The 27,333-nt window shown below is 39.2% G+C and overlaps 1 protein-coding gene across 5 annotated transcripts in view; it reads left to right on the forward strand.

Annotated features, from left to right (window-relative positions):
• LOC137291646 (microtubule-associated serine/threonine-protein kinase 2-like) overlaps positions 1 to 27,333 on the forward strand; it is a 187,744-nt gene that overhangs the window by 108,459 nt on the left and 51,952 nt on the right. For all 5 annotated transcript variants that reach the window (XM_067823062.1, XM_067823058.1, XM_067823060.1 and 2 more), the window contains exons 5-6: positions 9,469 to 9,497; positions 21,060 to 21,136. In XM_067823062.1, coding sequence (XP_067679163.1) covers positions 9,469 to 9,497; positions 21,060 to 21,136 — 106 coding nt within the window. The remainder of the gene's footprint in view (positions 1 to 9,468; positions 9,498 to 21,059; positions 21,137 to 27,333) is intronic.

Below are 27,333 nucleotides of genomic sequence, written 5' to 3' on the forward strand. Positions count from 1 at the left end.
GACAACTCTTGAAGGCTTAGAAGGCGGCTCATTACGTCAAGAGTTATCTCCCTTGTCTGAGCAGACGGCTTCCTGTGTTGACATGGCAGAATTTACAGCAAGAGAGAAAAGAAAGCTCATTCTAGATGATTTTGAAAGGAGTGAGGCTGATGCTAAAGTGTTAGTTTGTAGACATGGTATTCCTCTGTCTACAGTATAGAGAACTTTGAAGAATATTCAAACAGGAACCGGGATAGAGCACAAAGCAGGGGCAGGTCGGCCTAGGAAATTCAGTGTTGTGGATCGCCGAAGATTTGGGCAGATTGTGAGTAGGGGCAAATTGAAACGTGTTGAGAACATCAGAAATGAAATGATTAGCAGAGGAAGTCCTCAGGTATGCAATGAAACAGTTAGGCAGGAATTACAGAGACTTAATTGGGTGAAAAAACGTGGAATTCCCTCGCCATTGATGAAAGATGCACAAAAGGAAAAACGTTTAAACTGGTGTCGGGCTCATGAAAATCAAGATTGGGATAATGTTTTCTTTTCGGATGAAAGTTCTGTTTGACTTTTCCCTAATTGTGTGAAAATTTGGACCAAAGATACTGTCAAACCTATCTACCAGCGACCAAAACATAGCCCGAAGTTTCACATGTGGGGTGGCATATCGGCTCGCGGAGTGGCGCCATTGTGTGTTTTCACGGGAAACTTGACAAAAGAAAGATACGTTGACATTCTAAATGGTCACCTTCTTCCGACAGCACAAACATTATATGAAGATGATTGGATTTTCCAGCATGATAATGACCCAAAACACACTGCGCGCTACACAAAACAGTGGTTGTCGGGCGAAAATGTTCAAGTTTTAGACTGGGCCAATTACAGCCCAGACCTAAACCCAATTGAGAATGTGTGGGGAGTCATGAAGGACAGAATAAACCAAAAGGGACTGAGAAATATTGAAGATATGAAGGCCGAGGTGGTCCAATATTGGGATACCCTGTCACACGATTACCTACAAACTTTGATGGGTAGTGTGCCTAGGCGTATTCAGGCATGCATTGCTGAGCGAGGAGGTCTAACAAAGTACTAAAACAAGACTGAGACTGTAGAAGGATGATGTTTTAACATGTTTATGTAAGTAAAACGCCAGAAGTTAATAAACGTAATGAGTTACATGACGCAACATGATTCTCAATAATTTCTGGGAATACTATATATTGTTGCATGATTATGAAAAGCTACTCAAATTGTGATGTTTCTGTGTCACATGGACAAGCTTGTTGGATTTAAGGTTTAGGATTAAAGCTTCATTCTTTGAATGTGGTGTGAAATAAATATTTTTGTTGTGATGATCTCCATGTTAGCTCTGATTCAAGGGAAGTAATTCTTATCATTGCTTCGACCTTCCTCTTGACTTTTTAAGGCATGCTTTCAAATAGAAGAGTTTGACTCTGTTGTGCTTAAGTGCAGTAATTTACATCAATTAGGCAACTGGCAACCATCAGATCATTCATAAATGATTCTATTCAAAAGGAGCAGATTAGTTTATTTTTAAGTGTTTTCAGCAATATTCAAGCATTATCATGGTGTGGGACTCAGGAAATGGGCTTCGCACATTGTACGAATGCGGGGCAATGAACAAGGGTGTTTGGTATCACAAGCAAATGCTTTAACCACAGGCAACCCCACCGCCCCTGTTCCAAAGGAAATTGGCTTTTTAGTTAGCATATCTAATAGATTCATAGAGAAAAGATTCCTGTGAACACTTTGTTGGCAAAATATCAGTATGTTCTGAAAAATAATTATCTGTTATTTTGCTTGGGGAATTTATAGATCAGTTATTCTTGTCCTGTGAGATGCCACCAGATGAAACATTATTTGTGTGGACAAAAAAATGTTCATGTCAAGTATTTTTTATAGTGATCACAAGATCACAAGATTGGCCCAACAAAGTACTAGAATCTGTACTTGACTATGAAAGTATAATTCCAGATATAACATAATATTATGTCACATGCGTATGGGGCTGAGCATGGGGAACAGTCCTTGCTTATGAACGTTTGTAATGCTGGACAAAAACATTAGAAGACGCCAAAAAAGGGATGGGGGCATTTGGCTGAAAAAGGTTTTTGATCTTTATATATTTGTTGATTAAATTTGAAATAGGAAATGCTACTGTTGTATTCATTACAGCATTCTCCATGAAATATGTACAACAGTTCAAATAGGACAGATGCCTGCAGATGTGTTTATGATGCAAATGTGAACAGCCAGTATTCAAAGTCTTTTATAGTAAAAAAAAATAAATTAAAAAAATGCAAGGACAACAAAAACTTAAGTAATGGTAGTCTGTCTAACACTTCCTGAACCACATTATGTTCAAACTTCTGTGCATTGCTACAGCCCGAAATAAAGTTTAGCGATTTCCTTGAGTTCTGGATCTCCCATCTCAATGTAAATGCAATACTTGTGTCAGTCAAAATTATGCAGTCAGAAACCAGGGGATAATCAAAAGTAGTGTCGTGTCGCACATTGCTGCAAATACTCGTGCACACATATATGCACAAAACACGCTTAAATTCAAATAGTTTCATTTCAGACTTGTTAGTTGGACTGGGTCTTCATTTCTGATTACAATGATCCATCATGAAACATTTATGGTAGACCAAGTAGAGCAAATCATTATTCTGCCCTGCCATGACGTTAAAGGAGGTTATGAGGTGTGCTGTCTGTTCATCCTTCAGTTGGTCATGTTTGTTTCAAGAACATAACTTGAAAACAGTAATATCTTTTTGTGGAACTCATCCTTTGTTTCAAACCATTGGTGAACTTTTGCCTTTTGATGTTATAGGTCACATGCAACGTAAAACACATTGCAGATTCTGATACGGTTTGCGCTTGCCACAACAAATCATCAAAAATGACAATTCAACCTCTAAAGTTGAAGCAAACACTGTACGATGAAAATAAGGTAGTGAAATCAGAGTTCAAACGATTCACTAATTTTTTCCCAGTGCTGGGAGAAAAAGTGGTTTCAACAGTATGCTTGCCCAGAGTATGAGGTCATGTGCAGTAGTCTAATCTTGTTTGTGTACACAAACAGGTAAATAATCTACTCGTTACATAAAAAAGCAAACAAAAAACATACTGATTGTGATAAGCAGACTCTGTCATAGAGAAATCTTGTCTATTGACACTTATATGTCTGCCTGTCTGTCTACTGATGACAGTATGCATCTACAACTTCAAACACTTACCACATGTAATTAACACTTATCATGTTTTTAAGCCATAAACAAAGAGCTGGCTAAGTGTATGGCAAATGGAGCAGTAGCCTATGAAAAAGCTTTGTTATGCTTGAGTACACACCCATTGCCTCTGATTTGGTTCGGTATCGAAGCTGCTTCGTTTCAAGGGACGTAAACCCAAGTACAAAATATTGCACTTTTGATTTGCGATTATATGCTTATGATTTGGTTTATTTGATTTTTCTTGATCAGTAAAGCATTTTATATATCATGAATAAGTGATAACTGTGATTTAACTTTCTTTGATTTTTTGGTTGCATGTGACCTTTAAGGTTATGTCAAAGTATAGATCTGTGTTAAAACGGTGTTGCAATGGGGACACATTATCTCAGAAATTACCAGAGTCATATGGATGAAGCTTTGCATGCTGTTTTTTAAGGCTTTTGGGGGTTTGGTTTGACGGTGTCTTATATGTGCCAATATGCAGAACTTACTTAGCACATTTGATTATGAACGAAAAAGACTCTAATGTGTCCACTGGATGGGGTGTAGTAATGAGGTAATTCTTTTTAGATGCATTTTAATTGTTAATTAGTTCTAAATACGTAATAAATGATACCCATTGTGCACTCAGTGTCCTGTATCAACAGAACAAACCTCAAAAACACCACTCAACACTCGGGAGCAACAGCAGACAAGCCAACAGCAATGTACATGTATTATGTGTGCTTGACAGACACTCAGCTTTATTTCCTTGTTAGGCCTCTCATTAGCTCTCTTATCTAAATTGATTGCTTTCAAGGTTGTACGATTTCTTGAATGTCCTTCACCTTTCTGTTTAGATCTTGCAATGTACAAAATATTTTCACAGTCAACAGCAGTAGAGTCTGGTGTTTGTGGAAATAGAAGAACCAGTCTTAATCCTGCAAATGACATGTCAAGTTGTGTTGATTGTTGGATTTTGAGAAAATGGACAGATTTTATTGACACCTCGTTTGGACAGATACTCATGCATTCCTACATTATTAACATCACCTACCGTGGCATTGCTTAATAAAGTGTTGAGTTTAAAGTTGGCAACCGAATTTAATGTTTCATAGCTGGTGACCTCACAGTGTTCTGTCTGTTAAACACTGTCAAGTGTGGTTGAAATTGAAGTTTACACTGCCAGATGGGGTTGTGTTGAAGTTTGTACTGTCAGGTGGGGTTGGGTAAAGTTTGTACTGTCAGCTGGGGTGGGGTAAAGTTTGTACTGTCAGCTGGGGTTGGGTAAAGTTTGTACTGTCAGCTGGGGTGGTGTAAAGTTTGTACTGTCAGCTGGGGTTGGGTAAAGTTTGTACTGTCAGGTGGGGTGGTGTGAAGTTTGTACTGTCAGCTGGGGTGGGGTAAAGTTTGTACTGTCAACTTGGGTGGTGTAAAGTTTGTACTGTCAGCTGGGGTTGGGTAAAGTTTGTACTGTCAGGTGGGGTGGTGTGAAGTTTGTACTGTCAGCTGGGGTGGGGTAAAGTTTGTACTGTCAACTTGGGTGGGGTAAAGTTTGTACTGTCAGCTGGGGTGGGGTAAAGTTTGTACTGTCAGGTGGGGTGGTGTGAAGTTTGTACTGCCAGATGGGGTTGTGTTGAAGTTTGTACTGTCAGCTGGGGTGGGGTAAAGTTTGTACTGTCAGCTGGGGTGGTGTGAAGTTTGTACTGCCAGATGGGGTTGTGTTGAAGTTTGTACTGTCAGCTGGGGTGGGGTAAAGTTTGTACTGTCAGCTGGGGTGGGGTGAAGTTTGTACTGTCAGCTGGGGTGGGGTAAAGTTTGTACTGTCAGCTGGGGTTGGGTAAAGTTTGTACTGTCAGGTGGGGTGGTGTGAAGTTTGTACTGTCAGCTGGGGTTGGGTAAAGTTTGTACTGTCAGCTGGGGTGGGGTAAAGTTTGTACTGTCAGCTGGGGTGGTGTAAAGTTTGTACTGTCAGCTGGGGTTGGGTAAAGTTTGTACTGTCAGGTGGGGTGGTGTGAAGTTTGTACTGTCAGCTGGGGTGGGGTAAAGTTTGTACTGTCAACTTGGGTGGGGTAAAGTTTGTACTGTCAGCTGGGGTGGGGTAAAGTTTGTACTGTCAGGTGGGGTGGTGTGAAGTTTGTACTGCCAGATGGGGTTGTGTTGAAGTTTGTACTGTCAGGTGGGGTGGGGTAAAGTTTGTACTGCCAGATGGGGTTGTGTTGAAGTTTGTACTGTCAGCTGGGGTGGGGTAAAGTTTGTACTGTCAGGTGAAGTTGTGTTGAAGTTTGTACTGTCAGCTGGGGTGGGGTAAAGTTTGTACTGTCAACTTGGGTGGGGTAAAGTTTATACTGTCAACTTGGGTGGGGTAAAGTTTGTACTGTCAGGTGGGGTGGTGTGAAGTTTGTACTGCCAGATGGGGTTGTGTTGAAGTTTGTACTGTCAGCTGGGGTGGGGTAAAGTTTGTACTGTCAGCTGGGGTGGTATGAAGTTTGTACTGCCAGATGGGGTTGTGTTGAAGTTTGTACTGTCAGCTGGGGTGGGGTAAAGTTTGTACTGTCAGCTGGGGTGGTGTGAAGTTTGTACTGCCAGATGGGGTTGTGTTGAAGTTTGTACTGTCAGCTGGGGTGGGGTGAAGTTTGTACTGTCAGGTGGAGTGGGGTGAAGTTTGTACTGTCAGGTGGAGTTGTGTTGAAGTTTGTACTGTCAGCTGGGGTGGGGTGAAGTTTGTACTGTCAGCTGGGGTGGGGTGAAGTTTGTACTGTCAGCTGGGGTGGGGTAAAGTTTGTACTGTCAGGTGGGGTTGTGTTGAAGTTTGTACTGTCAGCTGGGGTGGGGTGAAGTTTGTACTGTCAGCTGGGGTGGGGTGAAGTTTGTACTGTCAGCTGGGGTGTGGTAAAGTTTGTACTGTCAGGTGGGGTTGTGTTGAAGTTTGAACTGTCAGGTGGGGTGGGGTGAAGTTTGTACTGTCAGCTGGGGTGGGGTAAAGTTTGTACTGTCAGCTGGGGTGGGGTGAAGTTTGTACTGCCAGATGGGGTTGTGTTGAAGTTTGCACTGCCAGATGGGGTTGTGTTGAAGTTTGTACTGTCAGCTGGGGTGGGGTAAAGTTTATACTGTCAGCTGGGGTGGGGTGAAGTTTGTACTGCCAGATGGGGTTGTGTTGAAGTTTGCACTGCCAAATGGGGTTGTGTTGAAGTTTGTACTGTCAGCTGGGGTGGGGTAAAGTTTGTACTGTCAGGTGGGGTGGTGTGAAGTTTGTACTGCCAGATTTGGTTGTGTTGAAGTTTGTACTGTCAGCTGGGGTGGGGTAAAGTTTGTACTGTCAGCTGGGGTGGTGTGAAGTTTGTACTGCCAGATGGGGTTGTGTTGAAGTTTGTACTGTCAGCTGGGGTGGGGTAAAGTTTGTACTGTCAGCTGGGGTGGGGTGAAGTTTGTACTGTCAGATGGAGTTGTGTTGAAGTTTGTACTGTCAGATCGGGCTGTCTTGAAGTTTGTATAGGTACCAAGGTAAACAGTTATTATCTAGTTTTGCTCACAACTAAATAAGAAATGAGCAGAGACTGATCTATTGTTTCAAGACAACTATAAGTTTGAACAACATTTGACTTTGTCTCTTTTCCTGTAGGCCTCGTTTCACAAAGTGATAACAACCCTAAGATGATTGTAATTCCTGCACTTCAGCATAAACTTACGAGTCCATAATCATAGTGCTGAGATTTTTAACAGGACATGGCTTTTTATCATGGAGAATATGTAAGTGTTGCAATAACTCATGAGATGATTAGTTAGAGCAAACCACACTCTGTTAGGCTTGATTAAGTAGATTGTATTATTCCATAATGACGGTGGCTGTGGGAATAGACTGCAGGCCAATAAACATGGCTCATATTTGCAGGATACGGGACATATTAATGTGATTAATGAAGAGTTTATATCACCAGGAGGCACGTTGCTGAACTTGAAGGTAAACACTGTCAGGTTCCAAGTCTACAAATAGAACATTGGTTTATGTGTCTACATATTGAACCTGACCTTCTTGCTGCAAATATAACCTTCTGAACGTAGGAGGAGCTTTAATGATGTTTTGAGATATTGTCCAGTTTGTTCCCCATTTGTTTGACATCACTGAAAACTATAAGCACATTCAGTATGGTTGCTGTCTGGTAAATTTGTTCAGTCTAGCTAAAATATCACATACAAGATTGTGATATGCTGTTTTTTTTCCATATCAAATTAAAAAGTCAGAAAATAGGCAGCCTGTTGATATGTTCGGACAATTGTGATGTGATAAGTTTGTTCAGCCTTGCTGAAGTACAACAGTGTAACATGCTTGTTACATTTTTCCATATCATTTTAGAAAGTATCAGGATCAAGCTGAACACTTTCCTGTTAATATCTGATGTGATCTGATAAATTTGTTCCGCAACCTAAAGTATCATATATACGACATCTTCGTATTCTATGGGTTAATGATTCAAGAATTTACTGGAACCAACAAGAAGAAAACTTTCTGAAGATTGGGCAGCTAATATTTTCCTTTTAACTTATTCTTGCTTCATTGTCACTAGTTTGCTGATCTTGTGTTCTGATTCCATGACCAGTCTGAAATTAGTGCTGGTGACCAGGGTCAAGGCAAAGGACAACTGCCTCGGAGATAGGATTAGTCAATAGATAGGATCTTGGGATCTACTCAGGTGTGAACAGATACATTCTCTTCCATATACTGACCGAAACAAATAGAAGAACAGGTTGCACTTTACAGAACAATTTATTTTCCATTTTTTGATAAATATGGTTCAGTAATTGAGCCTCACATCAAGAAGAAAAACATGAAAATAAATTTGCCCAAACTCTTTTTGGATGTCAAGGTTTTGTCATAGAATGTAGACGTGGGTTTTCACTGACTTTGATTAGCTGAAAACTCTATTTCAATAGTGTTGTTATTACAGGTTTTTTGTGGTCTGAGGACATTAAATGTTTAACTTTCCCTTTTAGCGTTATAACAAGGACTGCCTGAGTTTTGAGAGTCTGTCTCACAGTCCCTGAACCACATTATTTTCCCTACTGCCTTATCATGTCTTCAGTGCTAAAGCCCTAAATGAAGCAAGTCTAGATTTCCTGAAGTTCAGACTTCCTGAATCTCTGGTTTCCCTGGGGCTCCTTTTCAATTTGAATGGGAATGTTACTATAAAAATTGTATATATTCAGAGATTAAGTTTTAGTCTAAAGTTTCTTGCTCAACTGATTGTACACATCTGTGACCATGAAATTAGTTCCATGTAGAATAGCACCTGCTTGGCAAGATGACAGACACAAGCTGACTAGTCAGTGAGCTTGGGTAGGCAAGCTGTCAACATTGACCTCAGCTGTTTTGTCAGTTCAGCCATGCAGATTACTCAATCACCTGAACTCAACTTCCTACACATACTGCCTGGAGTTATGAGCAGGACCTCATTGATACGCTAACAAGCACTCTTTGGCTTGTGATGATGTGCTGATAGTAGGATCTCTTGCCACTAGCATTATGTCCTCTCATAGTTGTTTATGCTTGGGAACTAGTTGTTAGGAGAACACTATGGGATCACACTGGTCATGAACTGGAAGGTGAAACTCAAGAAATGGGCAAGTGTTCATGATTTTATTTGAAACTGTCGCAAAAAGTGCAATACACCCCTACTGTCCAGGGTGTCGTATGAAAGAACCCCACTGTTGAGACTGTCATAAGCCTATGTGAATGTATGGATGTATTGATCATTGCTGAGATCTTTTTGTACAATGCACCCTGCAGTTTTCCTGTACTGTTATTTGTACCTGGAAGAGATCAAATCAGTTCATTTGAAGGAGCGAAATATAACTTTGATGTTCATCCAGTTGTGTTCATTGTCTTTACTGTTATTTGAAAATTTTGAATGTTTTGCTTCAAGTTTGTCCTTTGATAAAAAATCCTCTATCGATTGAAGCTTTGATGTTATCAAGAGAATGCTGTGATCCTTTTTTTTTTTCAATATGGGAATTCTCTGTACCATGAACACCTAGTCCTAACTGTTGTAAAATTTTGTTTCAGTCTTGAATACTTGTCTAATATATGTCCATGTAAATCCCCATATGTCCAAAATGATTCCAATGGATAAAGGACAAGCTGGGAGACTCAAACGATAATGGCACAAATATGAGGATTGACAACCATTTGTTATGGGAATTAATGTTTTGATTTGTTAAGGAACAAGTTTCTTGAACTGTTATTCTTGTGTTCTTTCAGAAGGAGCTGAGTGTGACAAGAAGAGGAAGGTAAGGAAACACTTTGTCATCTGCTTTCCGAACCTGGCTGTGTAGCATGTCGTGAGCTAATTGACTGACTGAGTATGGTTTTACGCCACTTTTTAGCAATATTACAGCATTGTCATGGCAGGAAAACCAGTAAAGCGCTTCACACATTGTGCCTGTGTGGGGAATTGAAACCCGACCTTCAGTTTCACAAGCATTTTAACCACTAGGCTACCTACCCTACCACTTCCATGAGAAAACTTATGTGAGGGTTGGGTGGTTGCAGTTCTGTGGTTTGGAAAGAGGGAAGCTGAGTTTGGTGCCACAATTTGGTGCGCAGAGTTGGGTCCCTCCAACAAATGTGATATTGGTTCAAATCACAGTTTGCCTTGATGCTATTTCATTAGCACCATATTGCATCCATATGAAAAAAAACAACAAGGGAGGACACATTTTTATCGCAAATATCAGAATCATGTTGGCAGTGATGGGGTGCTTGGTTTAGGAAGGCCACCGGGCATTTGACAATGGGCCATTTTCATGATTATTGGCCATTTTCGGAATTTACAAAGGGCCACTACCCTTGTATCAATAGTAAACTTGAAAATTTTAATGGGCCTTTTTTTATTCTAATGTGCAAAATGCCCCATGGCCCCTGCCTCTCCCAGTCTGTGGCCACTTATATCAATATGTATTGACTTTGAGGGATTATATAGAGGATCACTTATACTTGTGATATTTACAGCTTGTAGAAGAAAAAAAAATATTGCTGGAAAATTTGTTATGTTCATACTGGAATTTACCATGCCTTGAATTTTAAGGTCAGTTCTAGGCCCTGAAAGTCTAGAAAATTTCAGGACCTAGATTTTCAAAGCTCTCTTACTGGTAAACACATGTAAGATGATCCATGACCTGACAAATGACCCCAATTTGCATACTTGGGAACACCCCACAGAACGATCCACTTGAAACAAGAGGGAGACAGGTTCTCTTCTCCTCCTTCCTCCCCCCCCCCCCCCCCCCCCCCCCCCAAGGAATTGAATCAACACAATATACTGAGCAAATATGTTTAGGACCACCGATCCATTTCACGAAGCAAATGACATTTTCCTGGGTTTTTTTAACAAAATTGTTGAATATCTAAGTTGCTTGTCAATGCCAAAATCATCTATTTGTCTTCGTCTTAACTAAAGGTTATCATGGAATATCAGCATCTTCTGCCTGAAATTGCAGTCTTATCATTCAAAGGAATATGCGGTGTTGTTTTAATGGGAAAAGTTGACTTTTCGTCTGCTAAATATTAAATAGATAATAACTACATATAGTTAATTGTGTTTCATTTAACTTTTTAATATGTTAAAAGTTATCTGTTACTGAATGGTGGTGGCTGAATCACAGTAGCAAGGGGGAAATATTTTTATCCCATAATTTTGTACCTATATCTCTGTTCGGGCTGACTTTCGTCCATAATTCTGCTGGTGATCGAATACATGTCTTTGAAATTTATATAACCGGTTCCAGAGAAATGGTTAGTATTCAAACAATATGTCCAAATTTCTGTCATATTTTTATTATGGTCACCAAAATTATGTACAGAAAACTGATAATACCTTTTGACATTGATTAGTCAGTGAGAAATATCTTTGTACACAAATTTGTCGGTTTGGGGATTACTCAGTACCAGACTCAGTAGATTTATCAGTGACTAAAAAAATATAAAATACAGACAACTCACCAAAGATTACTCCTTTTTTTATGACAAAGTATGGGAACAGTAAAAACCTGATATAGTATGTGTCAACTATTATACAAGACACAACAATGCTGGAAAATTAGGCGGACTTACTCATTTATGCTTTAATTATCACTCTCTGAATCAGTCTCGGTGTCTGAATCACTTGCAAGTCCTATGTCAATCACTAGTCTGTCAATTTCCCTTTCTACTGCGATTTCGCGTTGCCAGTAACCATCTTCAATTGTTTTAACATGTTTACAACATTCCGACCATTCTTTTGCACCGATTACATACATCCTTTCATTTATGAACTCTTAAAGAACTTTTTGTGAACTGCAAGTTTTGTGAAGCGACATAATTTTTCACATTTGCCCAAATAAACTCAATCAGGTTTAGTTGTGCGTGGTATGGAGGGAGACATAGTACATCATGACCATGTTGCTTCAACATCGTGTTTACTCTATAGACAGGGCCCGATTTGTTGTATTTTGCAAGAAACAATAGTTCGGCTTTAAGCATTTTCTCATCAAATGAGATATTGTGCCTTTGTAGCCATGCTTTTATGTCATCTTTTCTGTTGGTGGTTGTCGGACATTTGTCCACTTGCTTGCTATGACATGGTGCATTATCCATAACGATGACAGAGTGCAGTGGACGGTACGGATCAACTTTTGCTGGAGCCATTTGGAAAAATTATCATCTCATCATGATAGTCTGCTGATTTGAGTTTGGAATCAAAAACAAGCAAAGCATTTCGAACAAAATAGTTTTTACCCCCTGCATGAACCACAATAAGCCGAGGTTGGGTGCCAGACGGAGGTTGAACCCCATTTATTACGACTTCACCCTCAAGTTGCCAACACTGTGGGACAATGTGGTGTGCATGCAACCATGTTTCATCCATAAAGATGAGTGTTAGATTTTCTTCTCTGTATTTCTTTATTGCACGCAAGTATTGCAAACGCTTGGAAACAATGTCTTTACGTTCCATTAAAAGTTTACGGTTTGACTGCGTTTTACGCCACCTAAACCCCATGTCTTTGAGATTTTTTCAAAAACTTTCCTTAGAACCCTTGTAGTTCAACTGGCCCTTTGCCATATCATACATCGTATCCAGAGTGGGTAGTTGTTTTTTTACGCCATATAAACTTTGTACAAATTGACGGACTGCACACCGGTCGAAATCATCAAGTTTGTAACTGCAACTTTTGGGTTTGCGCAACTTGGTGGGACTGATAAATGTAGGTCCACTCGCACTCCTACCACCTTCTGCCTTAATGCGCTTTAAAGTTGCCGTTGAGAGTCCAGTAGCAAGGCTACTTTGTAAAAGAGAATCTGCTTTGGTTGCTTAATTTTTGTTCATATACATGATAACATTGTATGCTATCTCCCTTGCCTGAGAATGAACTATTTGCCCATGTTTTCTTAACTTGGACATTTTTTACTACAACTGAAATCTGTTTAACAGTCTTGAGACAGGTGTAAAACAGTAGTGAGACAGGTGTTAATCAGTAGCGGTGTTGATTTCATGTCACGGTTAGCATGTATTGCACGTGCATAATCGTCAAGCTACCTGTAGCAGCCAAGTGTACTCGCCCAATTCGTTGTACCGCCTCTCTTGTCACAAATGCGTTTAGATCATCTAATATGTGTCTAGCAGTAGTGCTAAAGTAGTCATAATAGTATCTTAGCACTAAGAGAGCTTCGAGAATCCAGGCCCTGAACTTTAATGTCCCATGTATTGTATTAAAACTGTAAGGTACTGAGTATGATGCTTAGCATCAGTAGTGCTGGATATTGGAACCAGCAGAATATCACCTGATTTTTCATTGCCAGACAGTTTCAAAAAGTGTACATTAAATTTATGAAATATTGATATATAAATCTGTTTTAATCATATTATACTCGAAGCTACTCCAGTGGCAAGCTTCAGGTAAACGAATGTGGTGAAATTGAAAAAAACTATTATTCAATGAGTGGAATGAGAAAAGGGATTGTCTGGTTTTTTTTATTTTGATTTGCAGTAAATTTCATTTCATTGATTTCTTTTGGGGTAATATTTCTGAAATCGAGTAAATAACACGCCAGCACCAAATGGATTTTGCACCAGCCTTCACCCCAGCTGCAGGTTCTCGGGGATGATCACGAACCCATGGAGAACAGTTGTACATTTTCAAAATGATTGGAAAAAGGATGTAAATTTGATCAGGGGGTGTGTTGTTGTGATAGTAATTTGATTTGTGGAGTCAGCTCGTTCTGCCTGTTCCAGACCAGCCATGGCTTGCGACATTCCAAATCCAACATTGATTTTTGGAAGGGCAAATTCTCTCCAGTGGTATTGATTTCAACCAACCTGTATGTTTTTTTGTCTCCTTTCCGGGGCTGCCTGACACTCTGAGGAAGAAGGAAGATTCAGTGATTATTTGGGATCCAAAAAATATGGAACACTTTCATTTGACCTTGACTCGCGTTAAAGAATGTAAGCTCAACAGCAGGGCTGTCTATCAATTAAGAGTAGGGATTGATAATCGTTATCTTCAAAATATTGATCGATTCTAAAGAGTATTGAATTACTACTTCGAGTAAAAAAGAACAAAAATATACGAAACAAAATCCACATTTTTCTTGACCCTGGTCAGCTCAGGTGCATGGATTATTGACAAAGTCAGCATTCTGAAAATAATTTGGGAACAGCCCATGAATGAAAGTGAACATTTGTTTTAAAGTGTTCGTGCATGCGTGTGTGCGTGTGCATGTGTGTGAGAGAGAAAGCTTTATAGCCTCTGGCTCGGGGAATACAACCTTACACGGGACTGATAAAACCCCGTATTTCCCTGGACACGATGTGATAACGCATTTATCTAGCTGAATGTTTTCACTAGATCAAAACAAAACAACACAACACGTTTCATTGCTGCCATGTTAACACCAGTTGATCGTTTGACCTCAATGCACCGCAAGTTACTAAAGGCTTGTCGATCCACGCTTTTCTCACTTCGCGCCGTCACAGAGGCGTAGCGTGGTGATAGACTTTCGTAGCGGGAGTACATGACTTTTATACTCCCGCTCCCGAATCGTGTTGGATGTACATGGTCACGGGGACCAATGAAAACTTGACATTCTTACATGAGGCTAGATAATAGTTTTTGTATGATGTTATCGATAACACATTTTTCATATGGGGAAGAGAGTTTTTACGGATGTCAAATTCTTTATTTCGTTTTGTAATGTTGTGCTCATCAGTGCAAAGAAGTTGACTCCGTAAAACTCATCTTTTCTTATGTTCGTTAATATTGCTTCCACTTGATATTTTCCTATTATTGATTTTTCAAATGCGGCCCAGAAGTATTTGAATGTGGATTATGTAAATGCTTATGAAATGTTTAAAAATTGAAGTAGGCAAAGGAGGATGTAGCAGATAAGATTATGAGTCATTGATCTCACGTGTTATTGAATGTGTGGTCTAACATCATTTGACATTTTCAGCATAGATTGTGGAAGCATTGTTTAAGTCACGATTAACGTGATTATTGTCCTGAAGATAAACTTTATGGCTCTGGTGGGTTTTTTTCCATATTGGTTGCGTTTATCAAAAGAATGTAATTTGTCACTGAATTTGTTAGAAACATTGTTGAGATCATTTAGACATTTCCCATATCAATAATCTCCAGTACCATCTCAAATTTTAAAATGGGGACTACTGTTTTGGGTGACAGAAAAGTGATTATTCTGTTCCCTCATGGCACAAAGGCCTAGGTGTCACTCTTCATGATGATCATGGCGTAAAACAATTCTCACTCACTCAGTTATTTCTTTGTAACCTTTAAAGAGAATTACCCTTAATGGGAATTGGATCAGTTTGTTGTGTTTAATCTTTAGATGACACACTGAAATTTGTTCTTTTTGGCTGTTTGCCAACCTTGCCATATTAGCAAGAAATATCAATCAATGAGGATAGCTGCATGTGTGCTAATTTCCGTAAGGTCATTACAAGCCTTTTCAGCTATTACCCACTGCAATGACAAAAAATTTATTGGTCCAACAAAAGGACCTATTTTGCTTGAGATTGATTATTTACAGACCGCCGCCATATATGTGGAATATTGCTGAATGAGGCGTAAAACTGAACTCACTCACTCACTGATGTTCACAGTAAAATAGGCAAATTTCTAGCTTGCAACAAAATCAGATGTTCATCAAAAGTTTCCTTTGTTTCTACCAAAGCAGGAAGCAAAGTTAGCATGAACAGAGTGATTAGCCAGTGTTTCAGTGGAGGTTATCGAATGACAGACAGGAAGCTTGTGTTAACTATGGTGTCACTTTGCTTAATGTGTCCGACCTGAAATCTGATGGCTTAGTCTGCACAAGACAAACTCAACACAGTTTGTGACATTAAAATGCTTTCTGTCTGTAGGTGGCATGCAAAGATTGGATCAATTAGATTAACAGAAAATTTAATAAGCTGCTTAATTTACGCCTTGTTTATTAGATATTTAACTTACTTGGGATATATGTGGATTGAGAAATTTGATGAGGAAATACTGCTTTTCTTTGGCCATGTAAAGTATTAGAATCCACTAGTTAGGAATGAAGAAAACAGGATGCATATTTTTAAGAGTTTTAGTTGATTATCAGACCCTCTTAATAAAATCACTTGTCTTGTTCTTCTTCACTGTTTTTCTGTCAAATCATTCCAACTGGACCCCTGAGTATGCATGATGGATGAGGCATGTGATGAGATCATTTGTGAATGTTTGATGGTCCTTATGGTCTGATGGTATGGATTGGCATCCCTACATGTATGAGACATTTCTAGTTACAGGCTAGGCGGTGGGGTAGCCCAGTGGTGAAAGTGTTTGTTCATCATGCTAAAGACCCAGGTTTGATTCTGATTTCATGAGTCCCTTGCAGTGATACATATGGCGTCTCATGATTTGGATCAGTTAAAATCATGGAGGGATCCAATGAGTTCTCTGCTCCTTTGAAGACATACCTCCTTTTTTTTTCCACAGTAATCATTCAAGAAATTACTTACACATTTTCACTAATATCTGAAGACACATTTGTATTTTAGATAGTCATGTAATGTTATTTAGATGTTTAAAGATGGTATTTCCATAGGAAAAATGTTTCGCTTCTCGGTAATTACATCCTTGGTCATACTTATTGTATCGATGAATGTATCAACAAATATCCTTGATCAAATGATATGTGTGGAAGATAGCCTGTGACATTTGCTTGAGTCGAAAATCTTTTCCTCTTCACATTTCCAGTCTGTTTTCAAGGACTTTTGTTCTTGTGTCACTTAATTGTGAAAGTGAAGTTGTTTGGAATTAGTTACAGTGGCCATTGCTGAAGGGCTAGCCACAAGGTAGATGAATGCAATTCAGGTTGAATATATATTGATATCAGGGTGGTCAGTCGAGTTGACATTCATCCAGCAGTTTGAAGATTGAACTTCACACATTGTACCCAAGGGTCTACAGCATGATGAATGGGTTGAGTGAGTGAGTGAGTAGTTTTATGCCACTTTTTAAGCAATATTCCAGCAATAACATGATGGGGGACACCAGAAAACGGGCATCACACATAGTATCCATGTGGGGAATCGAACACGGACCTTCAGCATAACGAGCGAATGCTTTAACCACACGGCTACCCCACCACCCCTATATGATGAATGATTTAATGTTATAATGATTCAGTAAGTTCATAGTTGTCACCCTTGTCCATTACACTTACTATGGCATTTAGGACAACACCACCAGTAATTCACGCAGTGATTTCTAAGTAGTACATGTTAAATTTGGGATGACGCTTTTCTAGATAAGTACTGGCACTTGTTTCGGTCCCATCCAGGATTCAAACCCACATTGTCAGAGAGAGCCACCTTGTTTCTAATCATTGATCCAACCTGAAGAGACACCATGGCATTGCATATTCATAGGAGCAAGGTGACCATGGAATTAGTGGAATATAGTCATCTTTAGCAAATGAATGCCTCTTCCAATAAAAATCAGCAGACAGCAGGTTGAAGTGAAGTTTGAAGCTCATGTATGCTTAAGTATCCATAATTCTCTTCTCTTTTTCCTCTTCGTTCTCTTTCTCCCACCCTACCCCATTTACAGAATCTCATTGCTTGAAATCGAAATGAAACATGTAATTTGTCCCACCTACAACTAAGAAGCCATGATTTTCAACTCAACAGCTTGATGTGTTGTGGTCAGTGATAGACACGTAAAAGTAATTGATGTGTTTTCGTCAAATCTAATGACACAACTTGTGTGAGCACTATTTTCCATCCCTCTCTTATTGATTTCATGAAGCTAGAGGTTGTTGACAGTACACCGTGTCAAACACCTCCTCCGGCAGACAGCGCGGCCAAGCTTTTGGAAAAACATTTCATTGAAAGGAGAATTCTCTCTCTCCTCATTCTCCCCTCTCACTTTTGGGTTCAACTTTCTTTCGTTTTGAGGGATTCTGAAATTAGGCTTCTTTTTACAGTTTGGCTGCTAACTGTATTTGGCAGTGGGTCTTTTGCTAGATACGACTGTAGTTGCAGAGTAGTGAAGTGTGGAAGTCATTGACATCCCTAGACGTTTCAATGGAATTTATTCTTTAGTTTAATGGATTTTCTCTGCCATTTATATGACATAACAAGGAAAGTGTAGAAAACTGAAATTAACAAGTAATATTTAAACATATTAGAATGTGTTTTCATCTTCTCCACATTTGGTTTGTAAAAGATAGGCTCATTTGCAAAATATCTAAAAGAATTAAATTGGTTGGATCTCTACTTATGTACTGTAATTCACTGTGGTGTGATTGTGATAGTGAAGAATGATACTGGAGTGATATATTGTAAGGTTTTACAATTTATTTTTATCTCCAGTGTATAAATGTAGGGATTAGATTCTATGTATCATTCAATCAAGCCACCATTTTTGTATTACTCATTGTGCTGAAGACCCAGGAGTGAAATATTTTAAGGTTTTAGCATTTCTTCATGTGTATCAAGCTGCCATTTCTGTATCACAAGGTCCCCTTATGGGTACGAAGTGTGAAGCCCATATCAAGTGTCCCCTCTGTGATAGTGCTAGAGCATTGCTAAAGGCGACATAAAACAATACTCATTCACATTCTCTAGAATAACAAATAGCTATTGTCAATATGGGCTTACCAGTTCTTCACTAAACTTACACCTTTTTAGGAATCTGTAATATTGTTCAAGGTGTCATTGATCTCAACACACTCGCTTGGTCTTTCTGTACTTAACAAACTTTCACTAATGCATCACTTGGCAAGGGATAGTGATTGTAGCAGTGTATGATTATACAGATACTTGGTATTCACAGCGACACATGCATAATGAAAACACTCAAATGTTTGCGTTCCCACCTCATGCGGCCATCTGCAGTAGTACGTGGGCAGTGGTCCAAGGCCCTGTGTTCTTACCAAGGACATTCTTCGTGTCTTTGCGATGAAGGGTAAATATGTCAGTCACATACACCATCAATTATGAAGCAAGAAACGGACATGTTTACAAGCATTTAAGTTGTTACCAGCCCTTTTAGTGAATGTAAACAACCTGGGAGAGAAAAAATACATCGTTATCATTTTTCTTTTGATTTAGTTTATGTTGCAGGCTGTTGCTTCCTCATCAGATGGTCAAATGATGTGAAAGTGATTGCCTGGGCTATTATGAAGGCATATCTTCTGAAACACATGTCAAAGTCCAAGGAGAAATTACTCAGGAGGCAGGCAGCTTTTCAAACGAACATAGCATTACTTGAAGTGTTACTGACAAGAGAGAGAGATATCAGTGGTTATGACTGATATTCGTTCATCCACACATTGAATCTTGGCTGTCAAATTATCCACCTCCATATTGGGACTGTTTATTCTTGGTTGTTGCAAGGTTATGGAATATGGCTGATATGGTAGTCAGAGTTGCCTCCCTTAGATTGGTTTGGGAATCAAGATCTCATATTTTATGGTGCTTCATGAAGTTGTTTTTGCAGTAGGAATTCAGCAGTGATCACTGGCTGTGTGTTAATAAGAACAGGAAGTAGAGCCAATTTTCAAATAACCTTCTACTTATGTGGATCAGTAATTGGATACAGTATGTGTAGATTTTAAAGCTAGCACCATCATCAGTCTTTGTTAGAGCATGGCAGACTTTAATGAGTGAGAACTTGGATTGTTGGACATGTGGTTCAACTATTTATTGATGGTAATAGATTTAAATGTCTGCTCTTAAATTCTGTGTGTGAAAACATAGCTTGCTGGAATATGATATACTAAACATCTACATTTAAATATATATATATCTCGGGGGCATCTACAGGCACAAACAGAACAGATGCAAACAATATATCTGTGGAATAAGTGTATATGGATGACAACTTCTTTAATACTGGAATACAACGTTTCGATACAAGAAGTTTCGATTCTATTTACTTCCAACTTCTAAAATATGCCTCTCAAGCAAATATATCTGTGGTAATAAAATTATGATATGTATTGCGATATCTTGGGAACTGTGTTTGACAGTGAGTGACACTAGTTCTACATGTTGATCCTATTTTCTATGTCCCTAAACATTACAGACTGAAAATAGTAATCTCAGACTTATTGCATAGTCAGGGATTCTATGTATTTTTTTATCCAGTTTATAGTATTACAGTACACTATTTTATCATTGGCTAATGAAGTAAAACATTTGTTGCAAATGAAAGTATGTCGATTTCTAAGCCATAAAGATAAGTTGCAAATGAAAGTGTGTAGATTATAATTGAAACCATAAAGATAATCCTAGAAACTTTACTAGTCTTTACCCAATGAATCCATGAAGGTCCGGGGTACAATAGGCCTTCAGCATACCATTCTTTCCATGAAAGGTGACTATGCTTGTCGTAAGAGGTTACTGAGTGGTCAGGCTCACCGACTTGGTTGACACATGTTATCGGTACCCGATTGTGCAGATTGATGCTAATGCTGTTGATCACTTTATTGTCTGCTCCAGACTCCATTATTTGCACACCGCCACCACATAGCTGGAATATTGCAGTGTGAAACTGAACTCACTTACTCACTCTTTACCCAATATACCGGTTCTCAGAAAACATATTGTAATACATGTCATTTGAAAAGTGTATTTAGGTGTACCAGTAATACCATGTACTTCTACAATTACAGATGTACTGTGGACTTAACTAATCAGAACTATTTACGACTGTTGGAGCACATGGTTTTGTCATGGTTCCAAACACATTAAAATGTATCAGTGGTTCACTTTCTTCTGTAAAAACATTGAAAATTCCTTCCGTAATTGGATAATGTGTCAGAGCTTTTATTTGTTTGCATGTTTGTTTGATGTTAAAAGCCATGCTTACGATGACACGGATATGATGACATGACTCGACCAACTGAACAAGAGAAAACACCCGATCCTGGTAGTCATCTCATGGGTTCCAAAAGATCCATTCTTAGCAGGCTCCAGAGGCTAAGATAAGCCACCAGGCTGCCAACCCGGAGTAGAAGGGCAACAACTTGCTTATAAGTTTCATCTCTTTCCCTTATCTTCACATGGTAACATGTGCAGTGATATGATGCCACTTGATCAAGGGGCATATAGCTCTGGGCCTAGATTTTCGAGACTCTCTTACCGCTAAGAGAGCTTCGAAAATGTAGGCCCTGTTGTATAAGCTAAAGCATTTCGCAACAATTCCATGAGGTGACTTATGAAACTGACTCAGGTCTAGCTAAAGAATCCTTGTCTCTCGATGCATGCTGTTTGTTGTGATCTCAATAAATTGTATGTAATACAACATGAAATGTTTGTCTTCCAGTCGTAAGAAGACGACGGTCCATGGATCCACTACCTCGCCCACCTTACCTCAGAGATGTCCCTCCCCACAGATACTTGGTAAGTTCCATTTTGTATCTCCTATAAAGATCTGGCTTAGAATTGATCTTCAGTAAGCTCATGCTTGTAACCCATGCTTGTCGTTAAAGGTGACTGTCAGGATTTGTTGGTCAGGCTTGCTGACTAGGTTGATGTACCCCAGTTGTGTAGATCGATGCTCATGCTGTTGATCACTGGATTGTTTGGTCCAAGCTCGATTATTTACAGACCGTTGCCATATAACAATATTCATTGCTGAGTGCAATGTTAAACAACAAACAAAGAACGTTTTGTGTCTGGTTTAATTGTTAATTCACAGCAATCACAAATTTTGTAATAAAATTTGTCGTTAGTTGGCTACACCAGGATTTCTACTTCTTAAAGTGTTATCTCAAATATAATATGTTATTTCTGACCATTTTCTAAAATGCTTTGTGGATATTGGCTTTGGGAGCTATGCTAATCTTCACTTATGATATGTACCCTCAAAGTATGTTGTCCAGATTGCCTATAGTCAAATTTCCATTTTTTGTGGAAGACATGGTGCCTGAGAGGCTTAGATCATTGCCTTTGAGTTTTGGCGATCATGAGTGTGAGGGGTTAAATCCTTGTTGGGACTTACCAAAAAAGTACTAAGAAAGTGTAGTCTCAAATACAACATGTTACGAAGCTGGTTCCTATCTATAATGCACATCACCTGGGATTTTTTTCTCCCTCCTTACATGCTGTGATCTAAAGGAAACACTATAAAGTGTGTTTATCCAAACCCATTGGAATACATGTTGCTTGTGCATGAAAACATTTTCTGAAGTTTGATGCCTTGAATCAAAATTAGTTGCAGGTCCTAGATGATCTTTTGATGTAGTGAGATTGGTTCAGGTTAATATGTTTTCAACAGGATTGCTCGGGGTCACCGATTACGATAGAACTATTGGCACAGAAGAATTGAGCTTGTTATTTCAAGGGAGGTAACTCACCCTGCCATAACTGATCTGTACCAGCTGTATTTGTGTCCAGAAATGAGGCTAAAATAAGTATTAAGTAAACCTTTGCCAGCAAAACAAATAAGATTTACTTTAGATAAGCTGATCTCATAGATAAACCAACCCCCTAACTTGACCCTTAAAATCTGTATCCAAATGGTGACATAATCCAACTTCCTGCAATGGTGTCCTAATCATGGCCGTGGCCTAACCTCAGACCACAAGACAACTGTGAAGCTACTGATAATCATAATTGTGCTCTGCATTCTTCACAACAGTCACAATCATGTTCACTGCATCAGAATTTACCTCTTCAGATTATCATGTATGTTATAGATTGCTGGGAAATGTGTGCACAGCTGATAGCTTTTTCTTGGTCAAACAGAAGTGGGTATATCAATGTCATATTTGAGATACGGTGCTGCGGTGGACCTAGAAGTGTCTCACAACAGCAGACTGGGACTCCCCTGCTTCCAAATGTCCAATGGCAATATAGGGGACAAATACACACAGTAATCTTAGTTCATACATATCAAACAATGGTTAGCAAACACAAACACAGGGTAAATAATCTTGTCAGGTGATGTTTTAAATTGCAAATTTGACGTCTTCAGTGACATTTCCGTTTTCTACTGTTCATAGGGTGAAAATGCATGATTTTACCCAAAAAAGGAAATCCTCCTAATTTAATTTTGTCATTCCTTGTAATTTATGCCAATACACCATTAACATTTAAAAAGATATTAGAATTTGTAAATGTCGCTATCTCTGGCAGCTTATACTTGTTACCATATGTATAACCAGGAGATAATTTGTCATGACTGACGTTCAAGACGTTTCATTGTTCATATTCTTTCTTTCTCTTTCTGTTGTACACAAGTAGTTTTTTCAAAGTGATGAATCCTTGAACAGAAAGAAATTGGCAACTGGTGCCAATGGCCTTGAATAGTCTTTAGTAGCACATGTTATTGATTTGTCCATGATGGGAAAATTACAAGGAACTCTGACAGGAAATGGTATGTGTGTGTCATCTTGTTATCGTGCCCTCTGGTTTACTCGAACTAATGAAGGGACGCATATAATCCGTGTGGAAAAAGTAAATTATGATGAGAGTTAGCAGGTGCCAGACTGGTGACCAGACTTGGTGAAACTCTTATCATGTCCACATCTTAATGCACAGTTATTTCCGGTATTTACTATCTTGTTGTTTTATTGATTGCATGGCACCTTGGGTTTTATGAATGATGGATAGATTCTAAAAGCGTGAAGTATCAGACTGGAAAATATGTTTCTTTTGATAAGAATCCAACTGATTTTGAACAAGGACAGACATTTATTTAATGTTCCTCAGCCTTATGGTGCTTCATTCTGTGACTTATTTGATGTGGTTTGGTGTCAGGTTTACAGTGACTAAATTTTGTTGAAGTACTTATTGATATGTTTTCTTTTCATGTCCACTTTCATTGCTTCTTGGAATTATGAAGGTAAAACTATTGAAAGATATCCCTCTAGCTGATGCAAAGGCCGAACAACATTCTCATGGAAACCTCCCTTTGACAATCTGATATTCTTGGAATATGGAACATGATTTGGTTACTCACGTAAAAGATTTTATTTGTTTGGCATCTGCTTATGGAGCTGCTACGATTGATCACATGGAGTTCTTTCAGAAATACACTGCATCCATTGTGTAGTGGTAGAAGCAACCGCCTGGAAAGCAGAATGTGGTACTTGTTGTTACCTGTTTGGTGCTGGTCATCAATGGGTGCAACAAAGACTGGTCGGTTCAGAGTCGGTATGTATCTGAGAGGGGTATTCATGCTGAAATGTGGCTTGGTATCTCAGTGAGTTAGTGCTATGAAACTAGCAAGTCTTTGCAAATACAAACAGCACCACATACACCCACATTCATGTATGAGCGAAATATTTGTAAATACTTGTACACTCGTACACTGAGTAAGTGGGCAAGCAGCAGACTGTTTACTGACAAGTATCAAACTGGCTGTAGTCAGTAGTCCCAGATCGCACATTCAGGACTGTTAGTTGAAGCTGGAAGTGTATCCACGTAATTAAGGCAGCCATTTGCTGGGACATTATTAAACCAGCCGTTTATCTGCACCTATGGAGAAACTGATAATTTTACTCACTGGCTTTTTGATGCATGTCATCATATCACAGTTGTGAAGATTGATGCTTATACAATTGACCACTAGTTTGACTGTGCAGACTCAATAATTTACAGACAGTAGCCATAAAGCTGGAATGTTGTTGAGTGTGGTGTGAAAATAAGCTCATTCACTCAATCAGTGATATTTGGATGCAAGATATATAAGCAAAATCCCCACACTGGAATTACAAATTCCTCAGTTCTTGTCATGGAATAATAATATATTTTATGGCTTTGTGGAAATGACATGTATTTCACTGACCAAATGTGGTGAAATGGAGATCCCCCCACCCCCACCCAAAACTGCCAGGCAAGGACACGACAAGTTTGGAGTCTCTGATATATCTTTGACCTTTTCACTGACTGAACTCAACAAATGGAATCTTGCCTTAACTGCCATTTTTTAAGGCCAGATTTCTCTTTTAATATGATTTGAGTAGAAAGTGTCGCAAAGGATTTTTAAGGGGAACTTGAAAAAGTCAGTGACATTAGGACATACAGATTTATTGATTAGTTTTAAGGATTTGTAATTATGTTATCAAGCTTCTTTGACTTCCATGATGTGGTTAGACTTAGATCACTAAAACTCCCCACAGGGCTTGGTGGGGTAGTCTAGTGGTTAAAATGTTTACATGTGATTCTGAAGATCTGGTTTTGATTGCCCACATGGATAGAAGACTAGAATTGATCTTCGGTAACACATGCTGGTCGTACGAGGCGACTAGCAGGATCGGGTGGTCAGGCTTGCTGACTTGGTTTACACATGTCATCGTATCCCGATTGTGCAGATTGATGCCCATGATGTTGATCACTGGATTGTCTGGTCCAGACTCTATTATTTACAGACCATCACCCTATACTGGAATACTGCTGTCTCACATGGGTAGAATATATGATGCTCATTTTTGTTGCCATGGTTGTGATATTGTGGGAATATTGCTAAAAGCGTCAGCTTACTTACTCTCTCTCTCACTCTCTCACCTGATATCAAGGTAAGGACACTGAGGGATCAACAGCAAGCATTAAATAAGGGTTGTGATGTATAGCAGAAAATGTTTATTCGGAAATACAAACAGGAATATTTCCTGTCTCTTTGGCAAGAAATTATGTCGAAATAATTTCAACATAAACCTAGACATGAGGTTTCTGTCCAATTGTGAATCAATGAAATTTGTCTGAATCGATAGTGAATGCTGTGATGGCTCCATTTTGTGGGGAATATATAGGCATTGTATACTTAGCCTGGATTGAGCAGGCACAACCCGCAGATCAGGATGGCGCCAGTAGGATCTCAGAGCATTAGATAGGTGACATTTACATCAAATATTCATGGTGTGGCCAAAGGTCCGAACTTGAGCGGGATGCTGACCGCGTTGATGATATATGGCTGGTATTTGATGGAAGACTCAATCATGATTTGCAGTTGATTGAAAATGGTACCAACAAGTTTCAGTCCACTTGTTCTTATGTAATGAGGGCATTGAGGTAGACTAGTGGTTAAAACATTCACTTAACTTGGGAAGACCAAGGTTTGAATCCCCACATAGATACAATGTGTGAAGACAATTTTTTGTGTCCCCTGATATTGCTGGAATATTGCTAAAAGCAAAGTAAAACCTCACTCACTCACTTGGATCATGGCCGTCCCCATGACTGCATTGATTTAATGATTCTCCTAGGCATATTTAGCAGGGCGCAGCACCCTGCCCGTTTTCTAAGGCACTCTGCCCTCCAGAGTTCTTGCACAATTCTCCCACAGGAGAATATGTGACACTTTCAGTATGTTCTTTGAAAGATTACTGAACAAAGAACGAAAAAATTGATGTCAACACTTGGTTGTATTTAGTTTTTATCTTATGTTGAAGTCGACTGAGATAACTGTGCTCTTTAAACTTTTATGAATCGTGGGCATAGATAACTTGACACTTGGAAGTCTGACAATGCGTGCCCCTTTTGGAGTAGGAGTGCCCCTTTCGAAATTCTGTCAACCTGCCCTTTTCAGATCCAGAGGGAAAACACTACGATAGATTGGACCTGATATATGATGTTGGCAGATTGTCTGTTGGCAAGCCCAACTAGTCCCCCCTGTCAGGAGTCATGATGCTAGTGGATTCCCTAGTGGGAGAGTTCGTAGATCAATACAGGTGACGGAACTGGAAGATGGTGTGATCATCGTAAGAAGGGTTGACATCACAGAACTGTAGTTAACTTACTGCGTGTGAAGCCACAATGGAGGACAGAGTGTGTTCCAAGGTGATGAAATTACCTACTTAGGTCAAAACAGCCAACTGATGAGATCTTTATGAGGTTGAGCCAATGTATCCCCAAGCTATATGTTAAAGGTGAACGATTATCCAGTGTTCTTCTTCTCAACGAAATGATAGGCTGTAGACACATTTTTTCCCCACCGTCTTCCCACTGGGCTAATTTTCTCTCTTTTATATTGTATGTTTTATTTCAGCCTTTCATCTGTGGTCTCTGCTTGGTGTCTGTGTTTTGACTTTTTTCCACTTGTTGAATATCTTCTTGGTTGAAGATGGTTGGATAATTACCAAATTAGCAACATTTGTTCATCTGTAGATTTACTGTGGCATTGTCGCAGTAAATTGCGCATATATATAAAACGTAACTTGAATCATGGAACAATAGCTTTTTTAAACAGCTGCACAAGATTTGGACACAGTGCAGCATGCTATCGTTAAAGGATAGCACTGTGTATATGGCATAGCTCTGTACTAGAACAAGCTGCCATACACATGTGTGAGCACATTCTGATGTACGTGAAATGATCTGGAACACAACATTAAATGTGTCGCACCTCAATCTTAATTGCTGCATTCAGGAACTGCTCATAGTGAATGAGTAAGACAATGCTGTCAGCTGTATCACGGCAGGGGACACCAGACATGGGCTTCACACATTGTACTCATGTATGGATTTGAACCCAGGTCTTTAGCGAGACGAGCAAACACTTTAACTGCAAGGCCACCCTTGAGCTGCATAGCTGCTTTTGAAACATAGTAGATGGGGTAGCAATAGTACAACGGTCTCAGTGTTTACAATGGTGA

The sequence above is a fragment of the Haliotis asinina genome, chromosome 7, assembly GCF_037392515.1.
Source record: "Haliotis asinina isolate JCU_RB_2024 chromosome 7, JCU_Hal_asi_v2, whole genome shotgun sequence".
NCBI classification, from domain to species: Eukaryota; Metazoa; Mollusca; class Gastropoda; order Lepetellida; family Haliotidae; genus Haliotis; species Haliotis asinina.